This window comes from Cinclus cinclus, chromosome Z (genome assembly GCF_963662255.1).
Source record: "Cinclus cinclus chromosome Z, bCinCin1.1, whole genome shotgun sequence".
NCBI lineage: Eukaryota > Metazoa > Chordata > Aves > Passeriformes > Cinclidae > Cinclus > Cinclus cinclus.
Window position 1 is genome coordinate 82,111,971 of NC_085084.1, and position 21,045 is coordinate 82,133,015.

At 40.5% G+C, this 21,045-nt stretch overlaps 1 protein-coding gene across 1 annotated transcript in view; it reads left to right on the top strand.

Moving 5' to 3' along the window:
- Window positions 1-21,045, top strand: part of SETBP1 (SET binding protein 1) — a 246,319-nt gene that overhangs the window by 222,966 nt on the left and 2,308 nt on the right. Inside the window, exon 5 of the mRNA XM_062512763.1 lies at window positions 17,234-17,401. Within this exon, the coding sequence (XP_062368747.1) occupies window positions 17,234-17,401 (168 nt within the window). The remainder of the gene's footprint in view (window positions 1-17,233; window positions 17,402-21,045) is intronic.

Here is a 21,045-nt window from a genome sequence, read left to right on the forward strand (position 1 = left end):
AGTGATGTTTTACAAGAAGATCTGCTCTGACCAAGGCACTAGTTTTGGAAGCACCAGTGAAAGACGTATTTCAAGCAGATGTTTTAGTTGTCAGAGCAGGTGACAAAGGGCTTTCACACCAAAATATGAATGCAAATAACTCACATGTGGATGTCTAAAGTCAGCTACCAGATTCATTCAATTCACGAGCTGCATTAATTTAAAAGGAAAAACAAAACTAGGAAAATGAGTTATGATATAGTAAATATGGGCAAGTCAGGTCAGCGGGAAGGTTTTGGCCAGATCCCAGGAAACACAGGACCGAAATTGCCATGACCCTTGGGAACAGGCCTGCTCTCTGGTAGGAATACAGTATCGCTGCTGGAGCTCCACCATTTCTAGTGGGACCAAACCAAAGCAGAGGTGCACTGCCAGGCCCACATGGAAAAATCAGAGGATGTCAATTCACCTGTGCCTCCATCTGCAGATAATTGGTTGAGCACTAAAATTCACAAGGAAAATTTTGTTTTAGAAAGATGATAAAGAGAACAAACAAAAGGCAGGAAATTAAAATTTATGTAAACATAGTGGTTCCCAGAGCAACCATAAATGAGCCACATTGCATATATAGATGAAGGCATAAAAGTTAATACCATGTGTAGCAATACCATACACTACATAGGTACCCCTGGGACCATGTTACATTAGCTACGGGACCCATAATTTTGAATGGTTTGACTTTTACGCTTTTAAAGCCTCAAACACAGCATTGCAGTAACTCCAGGTGGGAATAGGGCATTTTCTGTTTATTTGTTTGCATGAAAAGTAAAAGGACTGTTGGAACAGAATGAGAGACAAACCATAATTTTTCTCCCTTTGCATACCAGAGACAAAGGTTGCAGGCTTTGATCTCAGAGATATCTGAGTTGTTTTGCTGGGGTATTCCTTCTCACTGATTTAGTACTCACAAAGTGAGATGGCAGGAGCAGAGAACAGCTCTCCTGTTGAGATAGGGCAGCCTTTGCTCAAGCAATGTACTATAGCACAACATAAAGCACAAATCTTTTCCCTAAGTAAATGTGGGAGTGCAAAAGGGATTGACTTAGCCATGTAAAGTGTCAGTCCTGAAATGCCTAGACTGCTTGGAAACATGCCTTCAGCTTGCTCTTCTATTTTTTGCAAGTGGTTATCCTGAGTTTGATTCTCTGCTCCCTCATGCAGTTGTTGACATCAGTAACATGGGTGTAGAATGTCACCCGATCAGAAGGCAGCCAGCATTCACCTTGCATTTGTATTCATGGCTATACAAGGAAGAGGGCAGCACCAGGTCAGGCCCACTGAGATCCACAGAGATTACTTTGTCAATGTGGGATGTTTATGTTCTGATGGGGTGTTTTATAATCGACTCTTAAAACTCTGCCGCAGCCTATTTGTTCTGGTTTCACGGCAGGACAGATCAGAACATAGGAACTGTTTCAGTTTTCCACTGTCACCATTCTCTAAAATTTTTGTTTTCTTTTGTTTTGTTTTCAAGGCAAAGCATTGCATTTCCCACCCCTTCATCATTTTTCCTCAAGATTTCCAAAATGTAGAGCATTTGGTCTAGGATCAGACTTGGGCTGCCAAGTCTGCTCACCCACTGGTGCTTTTCCCAGGCCACACAGAAACCAATCCTGGGAGCAAGTGCCCCTTTCTTTCTCACACCAGTCCCAGCTTCTCGCCACACTGAGGCACCCACATACATCCATTACAAGACCTCCTAAGGGCACTCCCTCCCTGTGCCCATCTGTGCTGTGTTGACTTGGTCACCTGCCTTGCACCCACTCAGCTGTGCTGTCACTCCCACTTCAACAAGACGGGGATTTTTTAAAAAAGTGAAAAAGATGGCAATTGTAAAAAGTTAGTAGTCAAAATTTTCACTAGACATTGTCAATTTGTGAAGATGACATGATGAATGTGTCAGATGTCCAGAGAAAATGTGAGCTGCAAGGAGGGAACAAATACGGCACGTGATCTAGGTGCACTGCTGCAGTGAAACCTGGGCTTGCACCCCTTGGTCATCAGCACCATCTACTGACACCTTCATCTGCTGGGTACCTCCATCCTGCTCCATCCTGACAGTGCTAGATCAGGCTGTGTGGTGCCACCTGGAGATCTGAGCCATCTCTTTCTCCATCCCTGTGCTCCAGAGGAGAGGCATTGCTTGCACCCATCTTAGCAATAACCCTGAGGTGGAGCCTGTGTTAGGGAATTGGGCTGGGGAGCAGGAGTGTAGCACATAAAATCACACAATCATTTAGGTGGACCCATGTCCCCGAGTGCCAGATCCACACAGCTTTTGAATCCCTCCAGGGATGGGGACTCCACCACTGCCCTGGGCAGCTGGACCATGGTGCCAGGTCTTGACAACCCTTCAAATGAAGAAATTTTTCCCAACATTCAATCTAAATCTCTCATGGATCTTGAGGGCATTTCCTCTTGTTCTATCACCAAGTTGTATGTTTTGCTGACTTGATGTCAGGTGGTGGTGAGATTGTTTGCCTGCTATTCATATGTTGACTTCTGAAAGTTTGTGTGGGTTTGAACCAGCCAGTGTGGGTAACGCAGGGACAGTTAATTGTACTCCAACACAGGCATCTAGATCAAGTGGCAAGACTCGACCTCTGGAGATGTCTCCTTCTCTCTGTTGATCATCTGAAATACTAAAATAACTTAACTCAGACACCACTGAGTGATTTGAAAGCATTTTGTGTGCTTCTGTTTCCTATTCTGTTTTTTGTTCTTAACTCTATCTTCCTTTCTCTGTGATGTGGCTCCTTTCTCATTTTGGATGTCTGTGTTGCTTACACAGTTGGGGACCCAGCCTTCACTGAAGCCAAAGGCTTCATCTAATTAATAATAATAATAAAAAGGGAGAGTGATATACTCTTTGTAAATTTTTTTCCTAATTCCTGTTCAGTCAAAACAACTCATTTTTCTTGAAACACAATTGAAATGCCATTAGTATTTTCATTAGCATGATGACTGATGATACAAGGCAGGCTAGTAGATTTTGGGCCTAGGCTGATAAATGTCAATGATGTTTTTGTAAGTCTGTGCTAAACACTTCAGAAGTTCCAGATAGTTTAAAAAACCAGAAGATTTCCCCCCCCTCCCCCCTTTAACGCTTGGAATGAGAAACAGCCACACAGTAATCCAGAAATAGCACAGCAAGCCCTGGAAATGCCCACCAGTTGCTCTACACTTTTTTCTTCATTTAAACAGTTAATCTTCATCAATGAAGATATTTTACGCATGCGTCTTTGGCATTACATGGGGGATTTTTTTCTGTCTCTGAGGATTCACAGCTCTATATGAAATGGCTCTTTTGTTTGTGGGAAGGAGAGAAATTCCTGTGGAAAAACCCAACTTAAGACAGAACCATAACTTAGGAACTTAGGCTGCCTTGAGAGGCTTTTTTTTTTTTTTCTTGTGAGAGAGAGGTTGAGCTGGATTTAATTGATACATGTGAGTAAGTCATCATGATCGTTTTGCTTCCAGAGTATTTTACCAACACCAAATGAACAATAAAGAATGGATAAACAAGAAGGGAGAGGAAATGTTAAGCTTAGTTAGTTGTCTCATCACTCTGAGACATATTGCCTTTTTTTGCTCTGAGGTAGTTTCAAACACAGATGAAGCAAATTATGCACTTAGGAATGGCTTGTTCTTCTATCAGCTGGATAGATTATATTTGTTTCATTGATTTCTTCTGTGCAGAACAGCAATTGTAGAGCTGGATCCTGTAAATTCCTGTGTTTTTCTCTCACCTGAAATTTTAAAATTATGATTTGACAGAATTTTTTATTATTATTATTATTATCATTATCATTATTATCAAATTTTATGCTCTGCTTGCTGGAAATAGAAATATATGCTTGTTTCTTTATAATGTGAAGCCAAAGATCTTGCAGCAGGATGAAAAATTCCTGATTTTCAGCCTGGGTAACAAATCCATCCTAAAGGATCAGAGGACATTTTCATGGTTAAAATTTCCTGCCCATACACCTTGATGCCTTGCATCACAGCCATTTTACCTCCTGCTCAGGGAAGGGTTGACAGGACATGTTTGTGCTGCTCCCTCATAGGTGTCAAGAGGATATTTACAGTGATGAGATACTTCCCTACCCACAAGAGACTTTGGGACAGGCAAGAATGAAGGCACAGGACTTGATTCACTTGCCCACACATAGCTGTCAACTGTCATTTGAGATGCCTAGAATATCCTGCCTGGCCTCCAGCTGCTCTTGCAGAAGGGCAGAGGTCTTGTCTCAAACCCTTTATCATATCTGCCAGCCTCCCTCGGATGTTTCAAATACCTCAGGGCATTTCAAATACAACCAGGTGCCTGCATAGACTTCAGACTCCTGGCCCAGAGATGCACCACCCACGTTTGAGCCTCTCCTTTTGAGTGGGAGGAATTTACACTTGAGTGGTGATTTGGCCACAAAGCTTCAGGAGGAGGATGGCTGCTCTCACCCAAAAGTGGATAACCACAGCACAAGATTGCTGCCTGAGTTAGATTTCTCAGTTTTCATTATGGTTTGTGAAAGTTTAGCTAAAGGAGCCTGAAGCATAAATAATCTTGCACTAAAGTAGGCCCCACTTTTTCAGCTGAAACGCCCACTCCACTCTTCTGAGTGCACTAATTTCATCTTTGTAGCCTTAAATACTTAGCTCTCATGTAGAAACATGAGTTGCTGCCACCTAAAGTGAGATGAACCCACTGTTCTCTTTGTTATTAAAAGAAAACACTGTCAGGAGGGTGTTAAATACAAATCCATAGATATGTCTATGAAGAAAAAATTCAAAACAATTAATCTGATTGAGCTGTTTTGCTGGACACAAGTCCCAGTAGGAACAAACAAGGCCTGAGTTCCATTTTACACCCAAACGGCTAAATAAAGTCCCTTTCGATTTCTTCTTTCCAGAATTCTATATTTTCTGCAAAACTTACCAAAGCCAGCTTCTACAGACAGTTGTCTGAAACTGAGACCTATCCTTGTGTCAATCTGTACTGAGTACAATCTGTACACAGAGTCCTGAACAAAGAAAGTACACTACTAACCTAATTTTAGGCATAAAGGTTGGAGAGCTTGTGCTTGTCAGTTTCCTGACATTCGTAGTTTTTTCCATAGGGCTATGACCTGACCAAACTCTCAGTCAGGGCCAGAATTTCAGCAGATTTTGTCTCTGTTCCATCTTTGCGTTTGTACAATAAATCTCTGCCACCCCAGGAAAGCAGTCATAATTTAAAATAAATAAATAAATAAAAATCTTTGCTTGTATAATCTTTGCTTCATCATGATGCTCTCTCAGAGAAGATGCTTAAAGGGAACATATTCCTACCCTGATCCACCAGTCTGTATTTTGTCTGCCTAGTGCTATAAAATAAGTGTATAAGGCTATGGGGAGAGCAGTTCACTGCTTGGAGAACCTAAAATACTCTGTTTTGGCTCCAGTAAATGTGAAAACTGAAGACAAGCTTGCACCAAAGCCATGAAGAAAAGCTCTCTGCAAATTTAGAGTGACTCAAGCATAGATGTGCAACCTTAAAGTTGATAGCATAACTCCAAATGTCGGTGGTTAAGCACATTTAGGTTTTTCCATGTATGCTCTTTCTTCTGGTTCTTGTCAATCTGCTTTTCACACATGTCTGTAATAAGTGATTTCCCTCCTCCAACTTCTTTCCAATCTATTCTTTGTCTCCTACTTCCATCTATTTTCCTATTTCATTCCACTTCTCACTCTTCACCTCTTTAACCTTTTCTTCATCAGTCATATCCCTTCTTGTGTCTCTGCTCCATAGAGGCACTCTCTGACCTTATTATACATGGTCTCTCTGCCATCCTTCTTCCACTGTTGTAGGAAGCAGTCTCCAGCAAGAATTTTAATGAAAAACACTCTGAGTAAGGTATTTCCTTCAGAATTTTCCTTTTAAAAGAATGTAAAACTGAAGATTTTATGCTAAAGTTTATATTACAACAATAGTGTGTCACTGGGTTTTTTAACTGGATAAAAGCCAGTTTTTCAAGGAAAATTCTGATTTCCCTATCTGACTGTCTTTTCTCCATTCATAGCTATTTAAATAAATATGAGCTATTTAAATAAAGCCAAACATTGTACTGTACTTGAAAATTTTCACTTTTTAGTAGTCTTCAAATGCTGTTTAACTTATTGGGTGCTGAGTTTAATAGTCAATAACACAAGCTTTCCTATGCATCTGTTTAAACAGATTTCAGTTTTCCTAATAAAGTCAATTACTGTAGTTTTCCTCATGAAAAGTGAGAAAACACCCCTTATCTATTGATCTGAAATAAAGAAGAAAAAAGAAGAAAAATAATAGATGCATTTTAAGTGCGCATTATTTTTCATCTCCGTTGCTGATAAAGAAAGAACTCATTCAATGATAAATCAGCATTAAAGTGGGATGACTGGGCTCAGATTTTTAAATAAAGCCAACATTAAACCTTCTAATAATAAAAACACCTCTGATACAGTGGAGTTTTACCTCTTCTAGATTGCAGGGTCTATGGAGACCTGTATTAAGTGCTGAGATTTCACTTCAAATGCATGTCATACTCAGAGTATTTCTGATTGTATGAACTGTGGCACAGCTTATTACAGACAAAGAAGAAAAATGAAATTGCTCTGCTGCCCTGCCCAGCAGGGAAAATATTAACTTAGAAATCAGCAGCTTTGGATGCTTTTGTCAGCCCTGTGACTTTCTGCCTGTCCTCACCCCACCTGTTCCCAAGTTCCTTTGTAGTTTCTTAGACACCCTCACCTGCAGCTGCAGTGAGTAGGGAGGTGTGGACCCCTTGGGGGATCAGTTCAAATATTACAGAACTAAGTTCCACGATGGATGTGCTCCCCTGGTTCTCTTCTTCTCCTTTTTTGAAACCAGGATTTCTGGGTTTGAGCAACATCCCTGACACAGTTTAATCCTCTAATATATATGTCACCACAGGACTGCTTGTCGGTATAGTGCAAATATAACATCTATGTTAGCAACAGAAATATATTGGCTGATTTCATGCAGTAAACATATATTTTCTTTTACTAATGCGTACATAGAGAAAATGAAGCCATTTCTGGAGGAACACAGTGTTTCCTTAGTGAACATCTCAGCTGAACTTGTTCAGCAAGATTTTTGCTAATTATGTAGATAACTTCTCTTCGTTTTTATCACATTTTATACTATGGATGTGCCTGAAAAATTACTCCCATCATTACACCAGCCCAGCCCTTGTGCATCATTCATCCACCCCTGCACTGGGGAGGATGCACTGGCAGCTTCATGCCAGGACTCTCCTACCAGAGCTGCCAGTGTCCCATTTAATCTGTGATAAAAACAAGCTGCTCCCAACCCTACTTGCCTAGGGGGTATCAGCTTATCTGCCACATTTTAAAATGATCATTCCTGTTGTTTAGAAGAACAACTCAAAAAACCACCCTTGACTTTTCTCATTACTTTCAGACTGAAACTTCCCCATCTGTCTTTCCTCTTCTGTGTTCTTGAGAAAGAAATCCTGTCTTCTGTTTTCCTTCTTCCCAGTGAGCAAATCCTCATCCACTGTGACAGCTCATCTTGGAATGACTACTTCTTCTAGGTTGTTCCTTGATCCTACCTGGTGATCTTTTAATTTCTGCCCCTCAGTGCACATAATGGCATTTCATATTTTTTAAAAAAGAGCCCTTTGTCTCACTTTTCCACCTAACCATCCTCCCTCAGACAATGCTTTTTCATTTCACCTCTTTCACAGATTTTAATTTTTGCCCTCTGTGGGAGAATTTAGTTCTTCATCACTGTGTATTCAATTTATTTGCTGAGATATTTAACAGCAAATTTAATTTCTACAATGCTGTCGGTCTCTGTTTTTCCCTTTTGATTCTGCCAGTCTTCAACAACTGTAAATTGTAATTTTCTGTTCAACTTAAATTTTCAGTCTCTGAGCAGGAAAAGCTTTTGATTCTGAACCCTTTACCTTAAAACTATGTTCACAAGGCCTGGGAACCCAGAGTCTTTGACTGTGAATTAGTCTTTTGATCCCTTGAGTTTTCCTTTCATTAAACTTATTTATTGCTGTCACCTGCATATTACTGCTGTGTTCTTCTACTTTGATCCAGCTTCCACTAAAAATCCTAATTTCCCATTTTCATTACTTCCCAGCATTAAAAAAAAGATAAAATGAAATAAAATAAAATAAAATAAAATAAAATAAAATAAAATAAAATAAAATAAAATAAATAAAATAAAATAAAATATTGATGGTCTCTTCCATGACATTTTGGAATTCCAGTCCCACTCTGCTTTTGAAGGGCTGTGGCCTGGGAAGGATGCACAGTGGGGCTGGACAGGGCAGGAGCACTTTTACAGTTATCTTGCATGACTGCCTTGTTCTACCCTGGACTATGAACTGCTCCCACCAGCTCTATCAAGTGTCTGTCTTGGAATTCACTAAAAACTGAGTTTCCAGACACACAGACTTCATCTCCAGTGACTTGGGCTGCATGTTCCTTATCCCTCAGTCTCCTGACTCACCCTGGCAGTATGCAGAGGAGGAAGAAGGTCTGCAGCTCTTCCTGTACTGGTACAGGAAAGAGGAAATCCAAAGCAAAACTAAAGGGCAAAGAAGAGCAAGACTTCATCTGCTGGGAGGTCTAATTCACCACAAATATGAAAAAGACAGGAGACTGGTCTTTTTAAATTCAAGTTGCAGTTGATCATCCTCTTAGGCTGCAGTCCCAGGAGCATGGGCAGCAGGATGAAGTTAGGGATTCACCATCACTACTCTCCGGTGATGAGACCCCACCTGCAGTGATGTGTCCAACTCCGGAGCCCCCAACACTAGAAAAATATGGACCTGTTAGGAGAAGTCCAAAGGAGTCCATGAAAGTGCTCAGAGGGCTAGAGCCCCTCTGTTCTGGAGCCAGGCTGGGAGGGAAGGGGGTGTTCAGTCAAAGAAGAGAAGGATCAAGGGATACCTTAGAGGCCTTTCCAGTACCTAAAGGTGCTCCAGAAGAGCTGGAGAAGGATTTTGGAAAGGTCCACCACAAGATATGGATGGAATGGCCTCACACTGACAGAGTGCAGGGTAAGCCTAGACATTTGGAAGAAATCCTTACTTATATGTTATGGCTGAGCAATGGAGTCTTGATACTCATCCTGATGATCAGAAAAAGAATCCTTTCTTACCCTATTCTCCTGGAGTCTAATCCTGTCACTGATGATGCTGACAACTACGTAGTTATCAAATACTGCATGTCACTGCATGCAGCTACACGTGGCCCTGAGATCCTTGTCCCCAAACTGGAAGAGGATCTGAAGCCTCCCCAGACAACCACACGTCTGCACAGAGCCACAGCAGTTGCTCTGCTCCTGAAGAGATGCCTTGCCAGGCTTCAGGTATTGCAGCAGTTGCCACTGTGCTCCCTGTCAGGAAACACAATTATCTTCATAAGGAAGGGAAGAGGAAGTGCATTTCTTGAACACAGGCACAGATTCACCCAAGTAGAAAGGAATGGCAAGATGCATTTAACCTCATTAGTTTCAGTAGGGCTGACTTTGTGCAATCCATCAGTGTACAAATACATTAGGGGAACTAAACTATTTCCACATCTCATTTACATAATGGATGGGATGTGAAATGAGTCCTATGGAGGAGAAGCGCCCTGGAGGCACTAAAGTTTATCACAATATGTAAGAGTTCTTTTAGATCATTGCATTAAATTTCCACTAACAAGATAACAAATTAATTGTCTGCATTACTGTACTAACCCAAAGCGGATAAAGTGTATGATTTCAGCAGAGGAAGGCAGCTGTTTAAGACAGATTGGTGGTTATAGGAGGAGGCAGAAGAGATTAGTGTGTCTCCCAGCATTTGTGTGCCATAATGCCAGCCCTCCTCCTGCCCCTTTAAGAAATCTGGCTCTTCTCTAATCTGATGTAGGACTTGAGCTTTATTAGTGAAGTGAGGGAGAATGAGTAAATCAACTGTATCAGACAAGCCTCAGGACATCTGGAAATTGATCATTCTGCAGAAATAAGCACTCTGTGTTTATTAGCTGGGAGTTCATCACTATCACTTCTTTTTATTCAATTCCTAAGAGATTTCAAAGCTATCATCATAGTATTAGCTCTTCTGACTGTGCTATTGGAGATAAAGATCAGAAGATCTATCTAATGATGGCTTTCTCAGTCTCCCTCTTTCCTTCTCTAAAGCTATTCTGACAAAAAAAAAATAGTAGGAAAATAGCTAGAATGAAATAAAGCAGACTTCATCTCCTAAAATTTTGCCTGTTGGCAATGGGAGTAATTTTTTTGTATTATTATTCCACAGGCATTTGGTTTTATTCAGGGGGACACATTCTGCAAAATAGAAAATCCCTCTTAAAAAAGGTGGAATTTGAATTTTTTAATGTGGTGGTGGAAAAGGGAAGAAGATAAAAGGACTTAAAGTCATAAAGCAGTGCTTTACATTGAAAATACAGTTATTTTAAATGATAATACATGTCAAATAGAATCCAGGGAAATTACTTCCATAAGTTAAAAAGGTAATAATATTACTTTAAGAAGAATAATTACTTTCCTTAACTACATTTATCACATAGTAATTCAGTTCTTCCTTCTGGAATATGATGCAATGCCAAACTTTTGACTGATTTATTTAAAACCAACCTTAAGAAAAGATTCACTAAGATATGAGGTTTCTTCTGGTTCTTTATTCCAAACTGAGGAGTTATCAAAATGCAAATACTGTGACTAACTACATGTTTAAACGTGCATTCCTGTACAGCTGCATTGCGTAGCTTCATTGTGCAAAGACACTGGGAGGAAAAAAAAAACATCTGCAAGAGTTTTCCAATAACAATGGTCAGACATATAAACAATTTAAGTATAGCTGTGTATTTCCAGAAATCTGTGGGGAATACAAACCCTATCCAATGAACTCTCTAAAGAAAAATCTTTCCTAGCAGAAACTTCACTAAGATCAATTTTTATCAGCTGATTTTCTCTGTTTTCCAATGACAAATTAACATTTATTATCTTTTTTGGACTGGCACTTTGAGTTCCAGGCTGGGTGCATGTTGTGCTAGATTCTGTGCACAGATTAAAGAAGAAAAGGTGCATGCTGTCCAAGAGTCTTTCTTAGACAAGTACACGATGAGAGAAAACAGATGAATGCAATAAGCAGGGTGATCATGATTTAACATTAAAGCAAGGCAAATAAATTAATCCATCTGTACAGAGCCCAGCACAATGCAGTTGGACCACATTGCTTGAAAAGTTAGCACTTAATAACAATGACAATAATTACCAGGTCTTTAAAATTAATGTATTAATATCAGTTGGAGCTCACAAATTGCTTAGCCTGTGGATGAAAAATGGTTTAAATCTTTACAGAAAGGCCAATTTCAAGTCTACATTTCCTACCCTCCTACACAAGCTTTCTGCCAGTTTGCCCTGAACTGGAATCGTGCTTCTGCTGAATCACCTTTTTACTTATGATTGTGGTGATTATTTCTTTGTAATCATGCCAACACTGCTTTAAGCTCTTGATAAACTTCTTCGTGTCTGCCTCTGCCTTTGAAGCTATCCTTTCCCTGTGCCTTTTCTCATTATATACATAATAATTGATTCCCTTCCTGCTTTGCTGCCCATTGTTCACTTGCATGTGGTGCTATCTGTGCTACCAGTAGGACTCAGGGAAGTTAAGGTATGGGATGAAAAGGGCTCCAATTTGGAGGAAATGCACAAAAATTAACAAAAGGTGATAAATAAGGTCAGAATCAGGCCATGACTGTACATCATAGAATCTTAGAATGGTTTGGATTGGAAGGAACCTTAAATAGTATCTTGTTTCAACTGCCCTGCAATGGTCAGAGACACCTTCCACTAGCCCATGTTGTTCCAAGCCCTGTCCAACCTGGCTTCTCTAGGGACCCTGTGCCAAGGCTTGCCCCCCTCAGAGGGAAGTCTTTATTTATAATACCTAAAACTCCCCCCTTGGAATTTAAATCAGTTCCTCTTTGTCCTATCATTATCTGGTTGTGCAAAAAAAGTCGCCTTTCAGATTTTTTTTAAGCTCTCTTCAAATAGTGGAAGGAGCTCTATGGTTTTCCCAGGGCCTTCTCCTCTCCAGTCTGAACAACTCTCATCTCTTCACAGCTTGTCTCCATAGCAAAGGTGCTCCAGCTCCCACAGAATCTTCTTGATTTCCAGGACAGTGCCAAAGGCTAAAATATACTGATTCGATGAATGAGTGAATTTTAAACTCTTACTGCCCTGGGATGGTGTTGCCAAATATTTATTTTCACCTGATTCATAGATGGGTTGAACTAGGACCTTCTCTTACCCAAGGCCTTCTGAACAGAGCACTCCAAATGCAAAAAAAAAAGTCCAGTGAGAGGTGATGATACCACACCAGCAGGTCTATCCACTAAAGGGCAAACATTTCACTACTGCAGCATGCATCAACGCCTTGTGAGAAAACTGCTGCACCTCAGAGTTTCCAGCAATGCCTCTGAAACTCTGCATTCTGGTATCCATGAAAGAAAACTGATGGTTCTCCCTTACTGTCTGCTCCAAATCCACAAATTGCTCTTCTTCCTCAATATAGATGAGGTTTTCAGTGAAGTGAGGGATACAGGCAGAAGAAACCAAGTTCCTAAAACAAGAGACAGATGTCTGAATCCATGATTCAGTGGTGATGAGCTGCAATTGGGCCATGTAGACTTTGAAGTAATTCATTATATTTGTATCCCTTCTGTAGGGGGAGGACTTTCCTCAATGATTTGTATGACCTTGCTAAACCCAGATAGGTGGTAATTGAGCAGCAACTACTTCTTCAGAAGAAACAGAATAAAAATATTGAAAATATTGACTCACCCCAAAGGCAGTGAGCAGCACTTTGGTCTTTGACCTTTAAGCATCCTAGGGTAGTCAATAACTTGGCTGTTAGATGCTGTGCCTGCCACTGATTTTGATTTGGGAGTAGTTTAACCTTGAACCAAGATCTAAGTAACCACGGCAACAGGAAGTTGGCCTCTCCATCCAAGGAGTGGGGATCCATAAATCAAGGTCCCTAATGCAAACACTGTGTGCAGGTAGAGATTTGAGAGGATAAGTGGTTTGTGGGGGATTACCTTTGAAAAAATGAATGATTGTCCCTTGATATGTTGAAACACAGCTTCACAGACTTTTTTTCTTTTTTTATCAATAGAGGTCAACAGGTTACAGCTGCATGTTTTCATACGGCTCTTTATATAGGCCCTTCAGTTTAATTAGAACCAGATGTTGAATTTATGAGGTTGTTAGCATTATTATGTACCATATGCACATGCATATATGTGTGTGTGTATTGATACATGCACCCACATGTGCACTTTTCTTGTGCACCCACTACACTCATTAATAAATATTGTTAAGGCACAAACCCAAGCACTGTGTAGTGGTGAAACCTCAGGTGTGGATACACACAGTTCCAAAGGGTAATCACCTAGTCAAATATCTCAGTTATTCTATGGGACACTGCTTTATTTAATGCACTGAGCTCACCTAATGAACAGCTATTTGAAAGCTGGATTTTCCTTTTGCTATTCAGTGCGTGACATCATGTCTCATTTATTCCACATTTCTAAGCCTTGGTATGAATAGATGAATGTTTCATGAATGTTGATAATTTTATTTTCACAGGACTGCTCTTGAGATGAGGGGTATATTATTGTTCTCATTTGCACTAGAGAAGCAGAGCAGAGAGAGATTGAAGTTTAATGGATACAATTTGAGATGCTTAATACTAGATTTGAGGCTTTGGAAAGATGTGTGGTCTAATAGGTAGAGACTGCTCTGTTTATCTCCACCAAGCTGTGACCTGTAACACTGTCTCACTTATGACCATTTCTGCCCTTTCTTGCCTCCCTTAAATTCACTAGCTGATATCAGCTCACGGTTTCATCAGGACTCCTATCCCAAACTGGCCCCATTTTCCAGGCTCCTCTCACTGTAGCATTTCTGTGCCTGAATCTGATAGGGGTCTCTTCCACAATTTCTGAGACAGTGCACAGATCTGCTGATATTTCTCCTTTTTTTTTGTGCCAGAAATGAAAGTTCATAGAGATGGTTCATAGCAGCTCCAAATAGCAAATATAAGGATTTTTTGGCTGTTGTATGGAGAAGCTGAGCACAGTAGAGACACACAAAAGGGAAAAGGGTCTGTAGCACCAGGAGCAGCTGATTGAGCCAGGGGGCTCAGGCTGGGGTCAAAGAGGCTCAGGGGGAAGTTTATCATTCTCTACAGTTCCCTGACTGGAGAGTGCAGCCAGGTGGGGACTGGACTCTACTCCCAGGGAACAAGGGATGGAACAAGAGGTAAGCTATGCCAGGGAAGGTTTAAATTGTATATTAACAAAATTTCTTCATAGAAAAGGCTGTCCAGTTCTGACGCAGGCTTCTGGGGGCAGTGTTGGAGCTCCCATCCCCTGGAGGGGTTTAAAAGCCTTGTGGATGTGGCACTTGGGAGCATGGTTCAGTGGTGGCCTTGGCAGTGGTGGGGGGGCAGTGGGACTTGATGGTCTTAGGGAGCTTCCCCAGGCTTGGTGATTCTGTGATTGTAGGTGTCAGAGCACCTGTGCAAAGTCTTTGAGCAACCACCAGGTGCTCTCCAGGTGTAGCCAGGGGTGTAAAGGGGATTCAGTGCTTCAGGGGATAAAGGACCCCACTTGCTGATCTGACCTGCTGTGCCAGGAGGTTTGCTGCTGGCCTGGATCAGGAACATTGTGGAGATATGCAAAACCAGATCAGAGTGGCAAATCAAACTCGGCAAAGATGTCCGGGGATTTTCATGACTGACCAAGAAGCTCCTGAGTGATGTCAGGCACAAAAGGGAAGCAAAAGAGACATGGAAGCAGGCAACCTAGAGAACCAGAGCTACAATGTTCAAGCATGCATGAATGGGCTTAGATGGCAAAGTCCATCTGGAGTTGAATCTAGGGCAGAACAAGAAATCAGCAACCAATGTTTTGACAGGTACATAAAGCAGCCAAAAATAGCCTGTGGAATATAGAGGCCCCTTGTTGAATGAAACAAGGATCCTGGCTGAAAAAGATCAGCACCAGACTGACTGTCCTCTTTGCCTTGATCTCTGCTGGTAAGACTGACCTTTGAGAATCCCAGGACTGTAAGACTGTTGTGGAAAGTAAACCTGCTCTTGGAGGAAGATCTGATTAGGGCACAGTTAAATGGTCTGGACATGCATAAATCCATGGGATTTGGCAGGATGTACCCAAAGGTGCTGAGGAATCTGTCTGGCATAACTGTGAGGCTACTCTTGAGTTTTTGAAGGTTGTGGCAACCAGGAGAGGTTTCTGACGACTAGAAGAAAGGAAATATCAGTCAAATAAAGTCAAGAAGAAAAAGCAAGGAAGCAGCAAGGCCATTCAGTCTTACTTCAATCTCTAGAATCTGATGGAGTGAATTGATGGACAGAATTGTGATGAGGATTTCCAAAGATATGAAGGAGGAAAAGATGACCAAGAGTAGTTATCACAGACCTGTAAAGGGGGAATCATATTTCACCAGTCTGACATTTTTTTATCTTGACTTTAGCAAGAGTTCTGTCACTGAGTTCTCTCAGCTTGTTATAGACAAAATGATGAAACACAGGCAGGATGAATGAACACTGTGTCAGACTGAAAACTGGCTGGTCTCAGAGGGTTGTGATGAGTAGTACAAAATCCACTTAGAGACTACTCAGTAGAGCTGCACTCCACGATATGGGGACTAAAAACGTTTAATATGTCAATTAATGAGAAGGGTGATGGGATAGAAAACATCCTCAAAAAATCTGGAGAATTTCAGAACTCAGAGGAGTGGCTGATATGCCAGAGGAACAAGGACATATGGGAGAGGGTCCAGTCAGAGGCCACAAAGATTATTAAGAATCTGGGATATCTCTCATTTGGAAAGGCTCAGAGAGATGGGATGTTCCACCTGGAGAAGAGCAGGCTCAGGGGGATTTTTCCACATATGCAAATGTTTGATGGAAAATATTAGAGAGGATGGATCCAGATTGTTCTCAATACTGCCCAGTGGCAGGACAAGAGTTCAATGGGCACAAGCTGAAACACAGTGAGCAGTGCAGATTTACTGAGGGCATAAACAGGTTGTAGAGAGATTGTGGATTCTCCCTCCTTGGGGAAATTCTTATACGGCCAGATGTAGTCCAGGGCAGCTTTCTCTGTATGACCCTGCTTGAGTAAGTGGGCAAGGTGGTCTCAAGAGGAGCTTTTCAATCTCAACTGCTCTGTGATTTTTTGAGTAATTGTATAATTTAGTTGCCAAAATCTGATGCATTTTATCTGAGGCTCATGTGCAGGTTGAGATCTGGAAAAAAAGAAGGAATTTATGAAGGATTATCTCTGATAAATTAATATCTGCCCTAATGCTGTTGAAGCCAAACATCACTGAGACTAGTAGAGGTTTTCAAGTTTCCATGCCAGCAGTTTAACTTTCACATATTTACAAGCAAACAAAATGGTTACAAAACATATGAGCATTTGAGAAATACTGTTGGTGGAGGAATTTTCCAACCATAAGTATGTAACTTTTATTTTTCTGGAAGATTTAAACTCTTTGGCATTTTTTTACCGCTCATTTATTCTGCATTGTAATCTGTAGGTAGAAAGATATATGACAAAGAACTCTTTCTTTTTTTAACTCACTTCCCTTTGATGAGCTGCAAGGCAAATTTAATTAGGAAGGGAATTCCTGAAAAATAAAAGTAATGTGCTTTGGATGGGAATTGCATATTGAGGTTGCTCATGATGCCTGCTCCTTACTCAGATGAAACACCCACTAAGTCAAGTGTTTATAGCAGAGAAGTATGTAACAATGTGTGGAGAATGAACTACACAGGAAATGATACATAGGCATTCCCACTAAATAGAGTTATGAAGGATATCTGTCTTTCTACATGTACCAGAGTGTATGTATTTTTTTTAGAAGAAAAAGTACTAATGTGGACTGTTTGTTGGTTTACCATTTTTTATAGAGACCACTGATGGTACATGCTTCAGCAGGATTATCAAAAATATGGAAATATATCAATGTAGCAAGGACAGCAACCAACTTCTTTTTTTTTTTTTTTTTTTCCCCAGATATATCCCCAGACATTTTACAGTACTAACACTCATCCAAATTTTGTTTCCCCAGGAATTGCAGGTGCCCACTTAAAAGTAGACCAGACTTCACTTCATGGTAAAATGGAAAGTTCTGCCTGTAATGTGATGACCAGAAGGAAACCAGCAGCTGTTGACAGTGTTGCAATGCCAAGTCCAGTATTATCTCTCCTACCTTCATCATCAGCAACATCTGAAGCAGGTAATGCTGTTTTCACTCCACCCCCTCTGTTTCTTCCCTATCTTCTTCCTTCTGGAGCCATAAATATGTTAACTTAATTCTCTTCCTGATTGGAGAAGTAACTGCAAATGTGAATATCTAATGTGATAATCAGGTTGTAGCATTTCCAACATTTTCTTACCATGATTGTATATCTTGGCAAATCAAATCTATTTTTTTCACACACCACCACTTGTGCAATAATGAGGACACAAGTAGCACCAGCCTGTATGGTCTAGCAAGACTCCTGGATACCTTCTTCAGCCCCATTCTTCATGTCTTTTAAATACTCTCATCCCTGTAGCATGAGCAAACCAAATATACAGTGAATAGCTGAGGAGCAGATGAGATTTCTTACTGCATACTTCAGTGATTTTAGCGTAATGTTCTGTCTTGCAAATGCAAAATTGTCTGGGGCAATGAACAGTGATTTAAAATACCAGAATAAATAAGTCAGAATAGCATGCTTTTCTATCAACTTATATTTTGTGCCTCTATTTTGAATCAGATCAGAAAGGTGATATCTTTATACTGTTGAAAATTGAGCCAAGTCATCCAGGCATCATCATGACTTTTCTTGGGCATGGATAGAGAAGTTAATATTGCATTTTGTCTTAATTTCCAGCGAATGGAGAATCCACAGTTCATTGCCCTACTCCTAATGCACCTATTAGGAGTTTCATAGTCTTGTCAAACTTTTGATGCCACATTCACAAAAAACATATTTGTATCGCTGATTTACAGAATTATTGCATATTTAATCATTCAACTGAAAGTACTGTTTCAATGCACTTATTTTTATCTCCCTTTCACTTCCTGAATAAACAGTGAAAACAAGGGTTTAATGCTGCAAATTAGCCTCTGTAAAGATATATTTTTATATTAAAAAATCAGGATTGTCTGTTTTGCCTTTAATACTTTCCTATATATAAACCAAGGACAGATTTTTAAAGCAGCAGAGAAGGAAAGCACACAAATATTTTATGATCTGTTTCAAGATGAAAGTGTATGCTTGACTGCATAGTTCATTCTTTCCATTTTCAGAAGTCTAATTAAATTGTTGGTTTATCTGTAGCCCAGATGTTGAAATAATTTAACTGAAAACCAAAAGAAACAGTGTTAATGGGATAACAGGACAGTGCTATGGGTTTCCTGTAATTAATAGGAAGGTCTTTGAAAATTCATCCATTCAAATCAAGCCAACAAATTGACCCCAGCTTTGAGCAGACTCCTATGTGCCATGTTCTTGCAAGTGGCCTCAGGCACCTCTGAGGGATGTAGAATGACAGGCAGCAAGAAAGATTTTAGGGCTTCACACATAATAGAGACATCCAGAATATACTTATGGGACCAATGAAGAACATTCAAGGGATCTGATCTTCCTGGTCTCACCTCCTTATTCATCGTCACTGTGCTGGAGTGGGTCTTTCAGCCTCCTCTAAGCTACCTCTGGAAATATATATTTTTGGTTGGAATGGCTGTCTTTGCTTCAGATGTTTCCAGCATCATATCATTCCTGCATGGCCTCCCAGCATGGCCTGCAGCCATTTCAATTTGTGGGACTGAGCCTTGCTGCACCTGTGGACCCTGGGGATGGGAGAAACACCAGACCTCCATGTGCCTTAATTGAAATGTGTAAAGCTGTGGTTTAAGGCTAAAACTGTTTCTTGCTTGTTTTGGTGCAGCTAGAGATGAGGTTGTTTGGAGAGTGGGGAAAGGATGAAGCAAAAGTATAAAAGCTTGTGCTGCATTGTGCATTTCTAGTTTCTCTTCATTTGGGGTTGGATTTTGTCTTCATGGAGGCAGCGTGTGGGAAGGTGGAGGGAGATCAATATGCCCAGGTAAAAAATTATCTCCCTGTGCATCTCTGGTGCCTGGGGACTACCACATGTTGCAATACCTCCATGAGAGCATATTCACTCTTCCATATGCCTACAGGCAGACATAAAGTTACTGTTATCCTCCGCCTCTTCAACCCCTTCTAAAGGAATTCCACCAAATAGATCAAGGCAGAAGTCTTCCCCCCAAAGCAAGATTCCCACATGCAAATACCAAAAAACGTGCAGGAACAGAAAAAAAATCTAAAAAACTAAGACCAACATAGATCAATTTGGGTCCAGGGCTGGGCAGCGTCTGTCTGGATAAAATGGAAAATTTTAATACTTAGCTTTGTCTCTCAGCAGAGCAGTATATCACATGGCAATACAGGAAAATCTTTTATATCAAAGATTGCTCACCAAGAGCTTCCAGATGAGTTGATAACACCTAATGGCTCTCACTTCAATAGTAGTTTACTTTGGCAGATTTCCCTGACATTTTATCATAGGCACACCTCATCAAAGTTTCCCCCTGCAGACCCATCAGACTCTTTCCGCAGTCTTCCTGCACCAAGTGTAGAATCAGATGTCCTTGACATTAAATAATCAAAATAATGTAGGGTTTCCTAATATCTCATTTTAAAAGCCTGACCTGAAAACATATGTACTTAGTCAGTACATGCATTGACTACTGGCAGACTGTGTAACAACTCAAATGATTTCTAGAGCCTGCAAGTTCAGAGGCTTGCTAGGAAGAAAGTAAAAGAACTATTAGTATTTTCTAACAAGCTCCCTAAGAAAGCCATAAACACCCCAAAGCATTTACCAAGGAAAAATTAGTGCAGTAAGTCAGCACAGAACAGCACAGAAGTTTGTTTTTTAGTAAACGTGAAAATGCGTTTCAGCACAGAAATGAACAGACTTCTGAGCTTGCAAAGTTTTCTAAGGGCAAAAAGAGTATCTGAACTTGAAAGAAGGCACTGCAAGTGGTGTTCAGCTTGTACATTTATATGCAGGAGCAGAAGCCTACCCATAATTACCTGCATATCAGTCAATTTTTGGGGAACTGGGCAGTTTGGCAGAAGGCAGGTGACAACCTTTGCTGCATTCAGACAGTGTCTACTCAGATTCAGGCTCCACTCAGGATTCTCAGCCTGAGTGCCTGGGACATTCACTGGGTTTCAGGATGGACAGGAGCACTGTGTGCTTCTTATCCAGTACCACTACATCAAAACAATTTGCAAGGTCATCTTGAATTGCACTGAATTCCCATTTCAGAGTTTAGAAGCAAAGGTCATCCTCTACCAGGTGTACACACCACGTCTCCATTGACCATGTTCAGGTGGTAACACCAATCTGCAGAAAAAAAAACTGGCTACACATAAATCTCTGTAAAGACATAAAATCTTTGCAGGTGTTTGGCTAATGCTTTATTTCAATTTTTTTTTTCTTCAGTTCCTTGGCTTACTTTCTTTCTAAAGAAAATTGAGAGTAAAGCCAAATTACCTGGTATCATCATGATACCTTGCTAGCTTTCCTGTATTTCTGTTAAATTTTCCATTGTCAATCACCAACTGAAAAATTTCAGCTTTTCATTTAAAAAAAATTAAAAAAATTTAAAAAGCACCTCAAATATTGGAATTTAGGAAAAAACCATAGGACTTGAAAATGTACCTTAACAACAGAAATAAAAGTCAAGAGGTGGACAATGAATTTGAAGAGTGTGCCAAATGTTTGATTTTTTAGATCTTCTGACCTGAAGCTACTCTCAGGATATGGGAGGGAGGGACTCTAAGGATTTGGCTGCTT